At 36.8% G+C, this 14,553-nt stretch overlaps 1 protein-coding gene across 1 annotated transcript in view; it reads left to right on the forward strand.

Moving 5' to 3' along the window:
* The window catches only part of LOC306869717 (transmembrane protein 132C-like), a gene marked incomplete at both ends in the record, with an annotated part of 211,025 nt that overhangs the window by 61,771 nt on the left and 134,701 nt on the right, over positions 1 to 14,553 (forward strand). Inside the window, one exon of the mRNA XM_079416599.1 lies at positions 4,464 to 5,349. Within this exon, the coding sequence (XP_079272725.1) occupies positions 4,464 to 5,349 (886 nt within the window). The remainder of the gene's footprint in view (positions 1 to 4,463; positions 5,350 to 14,553) is intronic.

Below are 14,553 nucleotides of genomic sequence, written 5' to 3' on the forward strand. Positions count from 1 at the left end.
AATGAGTAACTTATTTTTTCATACCTCCCTAAGAACTACTGTTTACAGGTTCATAATTAAGATGAATAATACATAATGAAGAATTAATTCTAAAGTAAAGGTCATGGTAACCCACTAGTAATGACTCAAGTATTACCAAATTCTTCAGAAGGAATTACTAATTGTTTGGATCAGTATTTCTAAAGTGAAGATCATAATATAACTCCCTAGTAATGCCTGAAGTCATTGTAAACTTAGGGTTTTGTTTGGTAATTCATTTTGCTAGATTTGGTAAAACTTAAATCATTACTAGTGGGTTACTGTGATCTTCACTTTATAATACTGATCCAAATACTTAGTAGTTTCTTCAGAAGGATGTAGTAACACTTGAGTCATTACTATCCAAAACCTTACATATATCTCTCAAGCTTACAATGACATCAGTCAGTATTGGGGAGTTATGATGCTCTTCACTTTAGAATACTGATCCAAGTAGTTAGTTGTTCCTTTAAAAGAACTTGATAACACTTGAGTCATTACTAGTGGGTTACCATCATATTCATTTTAGAATGAATTATACATTATGCATAATTCACATTAATTATGAACCTGTATACAGTAGTTCTTAGTAGTTCTCCAGGATATATATAAAAAATAGTAGTTATTGATTAGCTAATAGTGAACTACCTGTTTCAGCTGAGCGCTATTACTTACTAAATCAATAATCATAGTTTCTTGTTAGGTAATAGTAGTTACTGCAATGTTAATAGTGCATTAGTGACTTGTTCCTGTGCAGTTATTCATTAACAAAGGATCAGTATTCTAAAGTGTTACCGGTTAAATTAATGGGCAGAAATACAATCCCAAGAACCCAGGAGAAAGATTTTGAACTCTTCGCTCTGTATATGAGTTGAAGCTTTGAGTGATGCGGTCTGAGCTCCCGCAATGAAATCCTCAGCTTTGTGAGAAATGTTTGACATTTGAAAAGTGGCCTGAGAAAGAGGGAGTGAAAGGTTAGAAATGTGTGGGGTGTCGTCAGCCTTGGGACCAGCGGCTGAAACAAATCAGAGTGGAGGTGTTTGGCCTCAGAATTATGGTCCTCTTTGTAGCCCTGAGAGCGCCATAAAGAACGGACTTGTGACACGGCGAGATGCTGTTTTCAGGACGATGCTGCCTCTATCTGCCGATGCTACGTGCTTTATAGCGTGCAACCTCCGTATCGCAGCTCCCCAGGGCCACCACAAAACATTGCTCTTTTAAAAACATTCATTTTTTTTTTTTTCAGCCCAGCGTCGCAATTATATCATGAGGCGGAAGTGACAGAAGGGACTTTATTCATCCATAATTTCCTAATATGCTAATGTTATTTTATTGACACTTATTTATTTTTGTATGCAAATTTATTATTTCTGCATTTAATAAAAAAAATCAGGTTTTGAAATATTGAATGATGCCTGCCTTGCTCTCAATATTGCAAGTGCATTTCTGTGCCTGCAGTTTGTTTTTAAATTAAGGCACGAGTTGAAATCAGCTTTTGAACTCTGAAAGTTTCCTTTGTTTGTATCATTCATTCATTCTCATCACCAGCCTCTCTTCCTCCACAAGACACTGGGTCCACAAGGCTTCACATGTGTTTTGTCTCAGTGTTGATTTGAAATGAATCGCTGAAGGTGTATCTCTCTCTGAAGGGATTATTATGTGTTTAGACTCTTGTTGTGAGACGCAGTGCCATACCAAATTTTCATTATATTTTCACACCTTTACTATGCTTCACTCCCGCTACCTGAGGAGAGAGAGAGCGCGAGAGAGATAAAGTAACACAATAAACCTTCGGTTCTATTCCAGGCAGCTGCTTGAGTTTCTGTTGCTCTCTATTCTGTCACGGTTTCAAAACATGCAAATGAGACTCTCTGAATCAGCACGAAATCTGTTGTATCACTATAAAAAAGAAGAGGGAAAACAAACGAGAAATACAAAAATACGAAAGATTGGCAAATTGGGATTGTGTGTTGCATCATCTTATATTGGCTTATAACGAGCTGAGGTCGAAACTCTTGCTGCGTAAAATGTGTGATATTGCTCCCGTTCTGATTTATCAGGTTTTTCTGAACTTATATGAAGCTAAAGAAACAAATTTGGGAAGAAATTAATTAGCCAGCACTGGATTGAAATGTTCTACTTTTTCTTTCTTTTCTCTGCTATTGTCTGTGACTTTCAGTTTAAATCACTTAAAACAGACCAATTTCAACTGTGTGGGCTATTTTTAGTTTTTAGTTGTAAGAATGTTTCGCTGTCAGTTGTCATTTTATTTGCATACTAAATTGTGCTTGGTCTTCCATTTACTTAATCATCTTTAGCTGCCTTTATGTTGCAAATGTGGCACATGGCGTGCATGTGTGCGCTTGTCTGTTAGAGCATCATTTTGCCTCTATCAGTACAGATCTAAAATTATAACGGGAAAGAACTGTAAATTTAGGGTCTGATTCATTGAAGCATTTGGCACACTCAGTCTGTTTGGCAGACTGTCTTGCATTTGATTGGCAGAGTGATCTGATAAGCTCCATCACAGACTTAACGGAAAATACAAACATGTGCTGAGGGCTTTTACAATGATAGAGGTATCCTTAGGGAAAGGTGACGGATTGACTTTATGCTTCAGTTAACCATGAGTGAGTACAGATGCTTCCAAATGTTGCATAGTTCCTGTGGCTCAGTGGTAGAGCATTGTGTTGGCAGCGCAAAAGGTCATGGGTTCACTTCCTAGGGAACACACATAATGTATAGCCTGAATGCACTGTAAGTCGCTTTGGATAAAAGCGTCTGTAAATGCATAAAAATAAATACACTTTACTTCAATCAGATTGCATGACTGCAATGCAAATTGTGGGATTTATGGCACACAGGTTTCAGTTAGCAACAAAATCATGTTTAAAATGTCTCCGGTTAATATTGTGAGAGCAATATAGTGCTGCCGTACCAAGTTTCTTTGTGTATCTGAGATACTAATTAATTGTACTAGAGTAGTACAAACTTTCTGACCTTTCAGACTTTATGCTGCAGCTCAAAGTTTCCCTATTGTGACTGCATCACCTTGGTCAAGCATTGCATAGTTGTAGTGGAGTAAAGTTGTGGTCTTTCAGCTGAAGTTTAGTGTCTGATCCTGTAGTTGTTCTGGGATGGGATTTTGCTGAGGTCACAGTCCCGCTGTAGTGCCATTCTGCCCTTGAGCAAGGCATTTAGCCCAGAGTTGCTCCTGTGGGACTTTTTGCATTGGATAAAAATGTCTGCTAAATGACCGATTTCAATTTCAGTGATGACTTGTGAACTCCTCTCAAAACATGACCCATGTCGTCCCTGAGCACAAAAAGAGGCCTTTCCACCATCGCTATTACACCCTGACACTCACAAAGAGACACGTACTCACAAAGCCACTGCAGTGTCGTGTCCTGTCCAGAGGAGGTGGAAGCAGTTGTGTGAATGTGAGCCTGAGGATGATTCCTGTTGCTTAACTGATAGAGCATGGTGTTAGCAATGCCAAGGTCACGGGTTCAACATAATGATGAAATGAAGATGGTGGAAGTCACTTTGGATTAAAGTGGTGTTGTGATAATACACTCATACACTATATAGATACATCACAACTATTTTTCATATTCATGCTTGAGATCCTTTACTTTAAAGTTTGTTAATAGAACTTTTATGTATTTACAAGTGCATTTACATAATTCTCTGCAGGTTAATTAATAAAAATGTATATAAAAAAATATATATTGCATACATGCATACACAACATTTACTTTTGATCAATTTTATTGCATATATGCTAAGACTTAAATTTGTTACTAAAAATGTAAAATGTGTTTTTCAAGTAAGCTTTCTATTCAAAGAATCCTGAAAAAGGATCACGATTTCCACAAAAATATTAGGAAACCCCAATTTTCAACACTGATAATAAGCATCACCAAATCTATATATGAGAAAAACATTCGGATGTATCATGTGACACTGAAAAACGGTTGCTGAAAATTTGCTTTGCCATCAGGAATAGATTACATTTTAAAAATGTAATTGGAAAAGTTATTTTAAATTCTAATAATATTTCACAACATTCCTGTTTTTCCTGTATTTTTGATCAAACAAATGCAGCCTTTTCACAATTTTCTGAAAATCTTACTGACCCCAAATTTTAGAATTTTGATTGTGTGCATATAATAACATTTTCTCTTTTAAACCTTTTCTTGCGTTATTCTACTCATTGACCATTGACTTACTCTCTACACACACTCATACAATTCTTTCCAAAGACCCTTGGCCTTAATTTCATTTGTTTCTCTGTAAATAAATGTTCTCGTTAAATGAGATCAAACAAAAACCAGGGGACACTTTAAATTATGACTGAAAGCAATTTCCCTTTTAATAACATCTGTAGAGGCTCTGAAATGAAATAAACCTACAGATAAATCTTTCTCTTTGTCTTTCCACAGTGTGCGAGAGCAGGGGCGGAGGCAGTGATCTCCTGCCCAGGTTCTCCTCATCCTTGCCCACGTACCTCCCTGTGTCCTGCCAACTGCAGGGTGCGGAGTCATCCTTCTTTCTCCAGGAGGCCACACAGGAAGTGATGCGTAACGGGAGCTTGCAGACACGTAGTGAGCCTCTCTTTCTCCACTTGCCCGAATCTGGCCCCGCTCCCCTCTTGTCGGTCAACTGTAGCTATGGCAATCTCACAGCAGAGGCGCCGGTACCTCCAGAGCTCCTCCAGGGGGCGCTGCCGCGTTCTTTCCACACCTCTACGCACCTGACGCTGGGCTGGAAGGTGAGAGCGCACCTGGTGAGCAGGAGAATAGGAGTCGATCGGCCTCAAATCCAGGTGTTGTTTTATCTGGCGGGCCGCAGGTGGGAGGATGTGGATCCTCCAGCAGAACTGCTGCCGTGTATCCGTGTCGTTGGGATCCGCGATCCGGGGGAAGGCTCTGTATCAAGCGCCTGCCGACTGGAGGGAAACCTGGGGATTTGTGTAGCCCAGCTTGGCATTCCTACAACCTGGTTCAGCTCTCCACCGCCACGTAGGCGCACGCAGGAGCCCATTCCTATCACGGTGGAGTTGCACTACTCCATTCTCCCTCCAGAGGCCCTGGGAAAAGAGTGCGTGGCGGGTAGGGTGCAAGGAAAGGCTGCAGGGCAGGAAGGGGATATGCAGAGGATTGGGACTGTGACTCTCTCCACTGGGGACAACAGAGCGCCCAGAAACCGACTTAGACTGGATGGAGACGTCGAGATACTGGCGCCCCCCAGCCCAGTTAAACAGGGACAGACGGTGGGATTTCAAGTACTAATGAATTCTGCTGCTCCCACTGAGCAGTTCACACTAAGGTAGGACAAAGTACATGCACACATCTGCACAGAGGTTGAACGTCTTGTGCTCATACTGTAAATAAATTAATGCATCAATCAAGCAATAATTAGTTCTTAATTACTGTTGACTCCACCAAATCTACTGTGGCGCAGGACTTGTCTGACTGCTCATTTTGACTTTTTGTTTTACACTTGTTTTCCAGAAAAGTAATCAAATAGTAGCCAGCCTTATGTAAATTAATTACAATATTTAGGCTGATATTTTAATTTCAGTATAATGTTTGATGTTATTGTAGGGTTGCACTATATGACCAAAATCTTATTTCCCTATGCAATTAATTTTATTTCATGATAACACTAGCCTATATTTTACAATATATAGGAATATATAAGAAAATTAGAGATGCACATAACAAACAATAAGACAAATACAATAAAAGAAAGTTATGAATAAAATGCAGAAAATGAATAATCAATTGTGGGGCAAAAAAACATTTAAAGCTACTGGCCAGTATCAACAATCCAATAATTATTTTCACGTAATGGGCAATATTAAAATTCTTAATTTTTAGCAAAATTAATGATAAACAAAACATTAGAAAATAGTTTTAAAAGCTACAAGTACATTTAGGCATCAACCCATTATATGAAAAAATGGTTTTATTATTCTTTTTTCCTTTTAAAGATTAACTTTTAAAAGTGCATTTAGAGGACTGCAAAGGTAATCTAAAATGGGGGAAATGAGATTGCAAAACTGCCCAGTAACTGCAAATATACAGTGCCCTCCAAAAGTATTGGAACAGTAAAGACAAAATTGCTCTGTTGGCTGTGGAGACAAGACATTTACAAATATGATTAAAAGATGAATATGAGACAAAACTACAGAATGTCGCATTTTATTATTGGGTGATTCAACACACAGATGTTTTACCAGCTAAGAAGTTCAGCACTTTTAGAGTTTCATCCCTCTATCTGATGTGAGCATAAGTATTGGAGCAGTTGCCTCTCAGGTCTTTCTAAGTGATCAGCTGTGTCCTGTTGCATTAATTCTTCAGATATTAAAAGCAGGGAATGTGTCGTATCAATTATATCTATTACTTCTGTATTCTGAATCTTGCATTCGATGTGACACACACAAACCAGGATGAAGATGAGGGAGCTGACTTTGAGAGAAAAGCAAGGGATTTGGATGCTAAAAGAAAAGAGGAAGTCAATTGGAGCTATAGCAAAAACAAAGGGCATGGAGAAATCAAGAGTTTGGAGACCACCAGCGACACCAGCAACCAACAACGACCTGATCGGCTGAGAAAACAACAGTAGTTGATGACAGACAAATCATAAAAGCTGTGAAAATGAACCATAAAAGATGTGTCTGTAAAATCACCAACAACATTCAGAAAGCTGGGGTGATGCTCTGACAATCTACTGTCCTCAGGAGACTTTGACACAGAATTACAGATGCTACACAGCAAGATGCAAACCTCTGACCAGCACCAAAAATAGAAAGGCAAGATTAGAGTTTGCACAAAGGTGAGCCAGAAGAGTTTTGGAACTGTGTTTATGGACCGATGAGAAAAAGATGAACCTTATCTAAGTGATGGGAAAGCAAAAATGTGGAGAAAAAAGGGAACTGCAATGATTCCAAGCATACAGCCTCATCTGTAAAGCATGGTGGAGGTGGTGTCATGGCATGGGCATGCATGGCTGTCTCTGGAACAGGCTCTCTCTACTTTACTGATGACTTAATGTATGATGACAGTAGCAGAATGAATTTGGAAGGGTACAAAACCATCTTGCCTACCAATATTCAAGAAGATGCCACCAGATTCATTGGGAAGTGCTTCATATTGCATCAGGACAATGACCCAAAACACCCTGCCAGTTCAGTCAAGGAATTTATAAGGGCAAAGAAATGGAAAGTCTCAGATTGCCCAAGTCAATCTCCAGATTTAAATCTGATTGAACATGAATTTCACCAGCTGGAGAGGAGAGTAAAGGCAGAAACTCCCCAAAACAAGCAATAATTGGAATTGGCTGCATTAAAGGCTGGGACAAGTATTTCAAAGGATGAGAGCAAGAGTCTGGTGATGTCTATGGGTCACAGACTCACTGCTGTGATTGTGTGCAAGGGATCTGCAACTAAATAATAGCTTTTAATCTTTTATATCTGCCTTATGTTCAACTGTCCCAATACTTATGCTCACATCAATGAGTGGGATGAACTCTAAAAGTGCTGTTCTTTTTATTTGGTAAAACATGTATGTGTTGAAACGGCTAATAATAAAATGTGACATTCTGTAGTTTTGCCTCCATATTCATCTTTTAATCATATTTGCAAATGTGTCTTGACTCCACAGCCAACAGAGCAATTATGTCTTTACTGTTTCAATACTTATGGAGGGCACTGTATATACAATGCCAATATTTTTAAATTTGTCCATATCATTTGATATTTAAACAAAATGACATCGCTATCTTGTGCATTCCTAAGAATATTGAGTGCAGTTTTACTTTGGCAAGTCTGTAGCACTGTGTTGATGAAGAGTGTCGGGGAGAGTCTGTCTGTGCATCTGAGACGATATGGATGAGAAATGAAAGTGTGCATGGCTCCATTGCAGATTCATGTTGATCGCATTGTCATAAATGGTTTCTGTTAGCGGCTGGATTTGTTTGAGAGAATTGTGGCTTTGTATGTCAACACTCTAAATCAGGGGTGTCCAGTCCTGCTCCTGGAGGACCAGCTTCCTGCAGAGTTTAGCTCCAACAAACCTGCCTGGAAGTTTCTAGTATTTTGAAGATTTTTGATTAGCTGGTTCAGGTTTTTAATTAGAACTGGAGCTGAACTCTGCAGGACGGTGGCCCTTCAGGAGCAGGACTGGGCTCCTTTGCTCTAAATGAACTCTGACCATCTTGGCTTGCTTACAGCTTGTTTATGAACACAAAAGCTGAGTCTGAAAAGCTCAGGCAGCTGACTTGTTGCCTCGCTGCCCTATTTATTGGTATTTAATCAAATTATAAAAATTAAACATCACTAAAGAAATATTGCTGTAATATTTTATAAGTTTTTTATAATAATATTTTTATATAATAATAATAATAATAATAGTAATAATTATATAAATAGATGAAATATAATTAAATAAAAAATGAATTTAAATATATAAATTAAATATAAATTGAATAATACATTATTAAATTGACAATTTATTTATTATTATTATTATTTTATATAATGGTAAAATTGCAATAGTAACATTTGGGGTTGTTTTTGCTTTCAAACGTTAAGCGACAGAGCTTTTTTGGTGGGAAAATGCAGGGAAACCTCTTTTGAAATGCTTCTCATTTGCTGACAACAGATTTATGACATATTTGGGAAGATGTTTTGCACAAGTTGCATTTTCAAATGCATATGCCACTTAAAATCACAAGACTCGCAGAGATGGAGTTTGTGTGGAGCAGCATACACTGAAAACGCTCCGAGACACTGAAAACACTTTTATTATGAGCTGGTTGCATATTTATATAATTACAATGCTGTATGCAATGCAACAATGCAATTGTTAGAATTAATAATAAAAAAAAAAAAGCTACTGGGCGACTGATGGGTAATACGGTTTCATATACTTGCCAACTCCAATTTATTTTTTCCTTACTCGCATTGGGTGCTTGGCGAGTGCTAATTTTAGGCCATGTCTACACCCATAGAACTCCCATAATTCAGTGCTAACAACACACATGCATGCAGTTTGGTGATTTTTATATTTACAGTTCACACATGAACACACCGCTGCTCGCGTACTCGCTGGCAGCTTTTCAGTATGGAGGCCTTGGGGCTTTCCCAGACATATGATAGATTAGACTTATTCATCAGTGCGCAGATAAAGCAGAGCTCCAGACTAGACCCACACACGTCCCGCCAGCTCCGCGCCTCTCTATCACTGCTGTTGAGTTTTATAATGGGCAATAATTAGTCTCTGCCATCAGCACGTATGGATAATTAAAATGGATGGAGCACTACGTTGAAGTTGTTTCAGGGGGTATAACTACAGAATCTCTCGTATAGTCACTGACACAATTTTAGGTGGATTTTTGCATCTTGACAGTCATTATTACTGATTTAGGAGGGCAACACGCACTACTTGCTACTTAAGCTAAGACACACATTTTAGTTTGGTGTAGTGGCTTCAAAGTGTGTTTATGTCTGGGATAGCGATTATCTGCAGGAGAGTCACTATGGAAAACGTCTCTCCTATCTCTATTAACTTCCGTCAGCAGAGAGACAGATGCATGCTGGCAGAGGAAGATGCTATTGTTTCTGCTAGTTGAACGATGCTGCGACAAAGCCAGTCCTGCTGGTGTCATTTGGGTCTATAAAAGATGTGTGATGTCTTTCATTTTGCCACCTGCTATCTGTTTAGATGGAGAAAATCAAAATGTTTTTCTCCTACCGATGATGAGAAAAGTCTGCCAGCCGTTGTTTGTTTGTTTGTCTTGAAAATCACAAATTTCTGCCCTCATTGTTGCTGAGGAGGAGATTGAAATGGCTAAAAATAGCTTCATTTGTTCCCTCTCAAATCAAAACGGAGCTTGTGTAGTTGGTATTTTTCCTTGTTTGTGTGTCATGCATATGGAAAGACTCAGGTCTTTGAACGCGCACCTCTACAGACATTTGAATCGACTTAACAAAGCCAAAACGTTTATATATTCTGTCTTCTGTTACAGTCTAGATGCCGTTTAAAGATTCTAGACCAGTGGCCTTAAGTTTTTACTTGTGTATATACCTGTGCTTTAACAGGAAGAAAAATAAGGCTTTTTTTTCTTTGACTAGTTAAGCAGTTATTTATATCTTATTATTATTTTGCATTAAATTGTATTTCTAAAGTTTTCGAAAAGAATTGCTATTTGATTTTGATTTGTTAAAAATGTCTACGCTCCAGGATTTCAAAGAGGTTTAAACCAACTTTTTTGGTCCACAGTCCACTTTCTAAAGTGAAGTGACTAACAAATATTAAAATTAGCATCTCATTTTCTTAAAATAACAAAGTAACACTTTATTTTAAGGTATCGTTGTTGCAAGTTACATGTACTTACTATTATAATAACAATTATGCATAATTACATGCAAGTAACCCTAAACCAAACCCTCATCCTAAACCTAACCATGTAGTAAGTACATGTAGGTAATTAATATTACTCGGTACTTAAATGTAATGTATAATTACACTGGAACAAGGACACATTAAAATAAAGTATAACTGAAAAACTATTAAAATAGTATTATTTGAAACTTTCTGCATCTCTGGTGACCACCAAATGGAGTTGTGACCATAAGATTATTAGTTAAATTCTTTTTAAATTATTATTTATAGTGAGGTAGATGTGATTTGACTAGCTTAATATTTCTCTGGGTTAACATTAGCACCTCTACTAGCTTGTTTACGGTAAGTCATTACTGCTTATGACATCTTATATTGCAACAAGCTGTAGACAAATTTAGAGCTTAGATGAATTACATTATCTCATTTGATCACAGGTTTGGAAATAATTCTTCTCTGTCCTGTTCCATCATGTGTGGCACGCAGCTGTCAAACAATGTTTCGAGAGGAAACATTTACACTGCGTAATGTGATGCTTGGTGAACAAAACACGGTGGATTTCTCAGATGATTTGCCACATTTTCCAATTTTAATACTTGTTCTCAAATCAGTAAGCAAAGTGTCTAAACTGTTTTGCATATCTTGCTGTTTAACAGATTTGTGCTCTTCATCTAATTTGCAAGGCTAGGTTCATTTATTTTGAGAACTTCAGCTGAAGAGTAGAAAAACAGAAACCAAACAAAAATCTCAAATAAAAAATAGTTATTATTTGCCGTATTTTTGATCAAATAAATGCAGCCATGGTTAGCATAAAATAGCATAGTATATTGGTAACCAATTTGGTATTGTTTGAATGCATTATTGAGAGAGCGATTGCGTGTGAATAAGTGTTGTAGTACTTGTTTAAATCATGCTTTCAGCTGAAAATATTCAGTTTCTAGAAGGAACAAACGCATTCTTTGAGAACTATAACTTCCCGCTCATGTCCATTGCGTCATCATAGCCTTCACATTCTTTCTGAATTGAGTGATCTTTCTCTATCAAGCTGGCTAAATGTTTACCATGTGAATTCCTGCTAAATATGCAGTAATATAACGGGCCAATGGCATGAATTGTACGTGTGATGGAGCGCTCTTGCAGCAAGTGAAAACAACGATGCTCCGACTTGTAAAAAATCCACTCCTCGCTCCAGTCAAAATCACTCCTCTCCACTCACATGCTCTGATTCTGAGTAACTGTTGCTGGCATGACAGCTCTATTTCAGAACCAGCCACTATTAAAAAATAATCTGGCTGCGGGCACAGGCCCGATATTATTGCTGGTGGGCCAGTTTTGGCCCACGGGCCGCCCACTGCTTTACAGCATAGTCTCATTTGTAAATATGAGTTAATGCATTAGTTACCATGATCTAATTCTTTCAGTATTTGTTCATGTTAGTCTACAGTGCTTTAACTAATGTTACCAGATGCAAATGTTGATTTACAAAAAAGTAATTTTAAAAATGCTTTAGTAAATGTTGAAATGAATATTTACTGATATTAATAAATGCTGTAGAAGTATTGTTTATTTTTAGCTCTTGTTAACTAATAATTATTGTGAAGTGTTGACTGTTAAATATAGATGAACTCAACATTATCTTAAGCACATGTCTGTATTCCCTTGACAATTTTTTTTTTTCTGCTGTTCTTTAACTCTTCCTCTATCTTCTCCCTACTGGGTTCTCTCTTCTTCCTCATCTTAATCTGCATTTTCATTCTTCCTGACTGCATAACGCAATCAAAGGTCTTTGGATTGGGCGTGCTTTGGATTTCATCTGCTTGTACACTTTGTCCATGGTTGGCAAATCAAAATGTAATAAACTAAATTTGAGAAGATTATTCCAGGATTTATCAAGAGTTTTATTACTATCTGGAATATGCAATTACATTCAACTGAAAAACATGTTTCTGTGCTTGTCCTCAGAAGATTGGTGTGAGGCAAAAGTAAACATACTTGTAAACTAAATTATGAAGTATAATTTGCATTACATTGTTTTTGCAAAGATCTGTACGATCAGTGTCTCTAACTGATGTGCCTGGTGAGAAGTGTCAGTATTTAAAGGAATAGTTCACCCCAAAATGTAAACGTTATCATTTACTCACTCTGTACTTCCAAACTATATGATTTTCTTCTTCAGTGGAACAGAAAATAAGATATTTTGAAAGTCATTTAACCCCCCCCACACAAGAAAAAAGAAAAAAAAAAGCATAAGAAATAGTCATCTTTTCTGTATCCTGATTAACCTCTTTGAAGTCATCTCTGCTGGGATTCTGTAGGTCAGTACATCAGTAATGCAAATTTCAATGACAGAGGTTTATCAATGACAGACTTTACTTGAGTTTTAGGTGCCAAAGATATTTTTAGTCCTGGTATTGCAAAGCTAATTCCACAAATCTTCAAATCGTATGCACCCTCACAGAGCTGTGCTTTAGACAAAACAAAAGCCACTATAGCACGCACACGCAGACCTCAGAAGCTGTGCTAATGAAGACGGAGATAATGATATTTACTATGTACAAGCCCTGAACCTCACACAAACCTGTTAACATTATTAAAATTGCAAAACATGATTTGGTGAATAATGAGCATGTCAGATACTCCAAAATGTCAATTTTTGACTTTTCATTATATTTGTTGGGATATTTTTGTTAATTTAAAAAAAACTTTTAATAACTAAAAACTAAAACCATAAACATTTTCATAACGTGCTGTAATTTTGTTTTGCAGTTGTTACAAGAAAATACTACTTTAAAGGGGTCATGGGATGCGACATGCACTTTTACAAGTTGTTTGAACATGAATTTGTGTTGGCAGTGTGTACACAACCACCCTATAATGATAAAAATCCACCCAGTGGTTTTCTTTTAATCTACTAAACTCTCTTCCACTTTCTCAAATCAAGCCGATCTCAGCTTCTTGTCTGTGACGTTACACGGACAATGCTGCTCCCACGATTGTTGATTGACACTAGCGTCTTACCTTAGACCCGCTCGGAGTGAGCTGTCAGCAGTCCGCCATTGTTTTGACATCGGAGCAGATGTAGACAAGAATTACTCCTGAGTGATTGAGGTGTTTTGTTGTTGGATGTAATGAACATAGCAGTCGTCATTTGCTTCCGACATCGGAGCGGCTGAAGATGCAGTGGATTACATTTGTTTGTGAAGGGAATGCGCCCCTGATCTACCTAAATGCATCTATGTTCGCGCAAATCATTCGTGATCCAGCTTCACCTCCAGAAGAAGTGAGTATAATTTTTTTTTTTTTTTTTTATGAATCTTTACAAGTCGCCTTTCCTAATAACATGCTATTTAGGCAAGGCAAGTTTATTTATATAGCAGATTTCATACACAGTGGTAATTCAAAGTGCTTTACATAAAAGAAAGTGAAATAGTCATTAAAAATAATCACAGCAATAAAAACAGAAAATGATATAGAAATTGATTTAAAATGAATTTAAAACAGTTAAGAATACATGAACTGCTCAGTCATTTCATGAGCATTTGACAGTTTAATTTGAGTAAAACTATCCTCATCATATCATATACACACAGAAATGTAAAGGTATTCACAGCAACCCGTCAAAATAAAAGTTTGGTTAATCTTGAAGTCATTGCTACAGAAATAGCCAACATTACTATGGTTTAGTAGAATGGATGTAATGGGCTACTACTAAAATGATTAAAACCTTATTTTTAAGGGATAATCATACAATATTTCTTCAATGTTTTTAATTGTAATATTAAATCCCCTTTATTTTCCAAAAAATAAATTTGTTTCATTTTCATTAATTAAAAGATAAAATTATTTTATAAAAATTATTTAAAAATTAAATTTTTTTTAAAAATTAAAATACACAACACAGAATTTCTGAGGGGAAAAAAACATAGGGCTATTGTAAGAATAAATTAAACTTGTTTTTATGCTTTCAAATAATTAAGCATGCAAAACACAGAATTTGGTAACAATAAAACATAAGGTAAAAAAAAAAATCTAATATTTCATAGGGCCCTAAACATTAAATTTTTTGTTAAACTTTATGATTTTTAATTAGCTATACATGCTTTTTGAATAATACAAATTAATTTAA

Source organism: Barbus barbus (genome assembly GCF_936440315.1).
Source record: "Barbus barbus genome assembly, chromosome: 5".
NCBI lineage: Eukaryota > Metazoa > Chordata > Actinopteri > Cypriniformes > Cyprinidae > Barbus > Barbus barbus.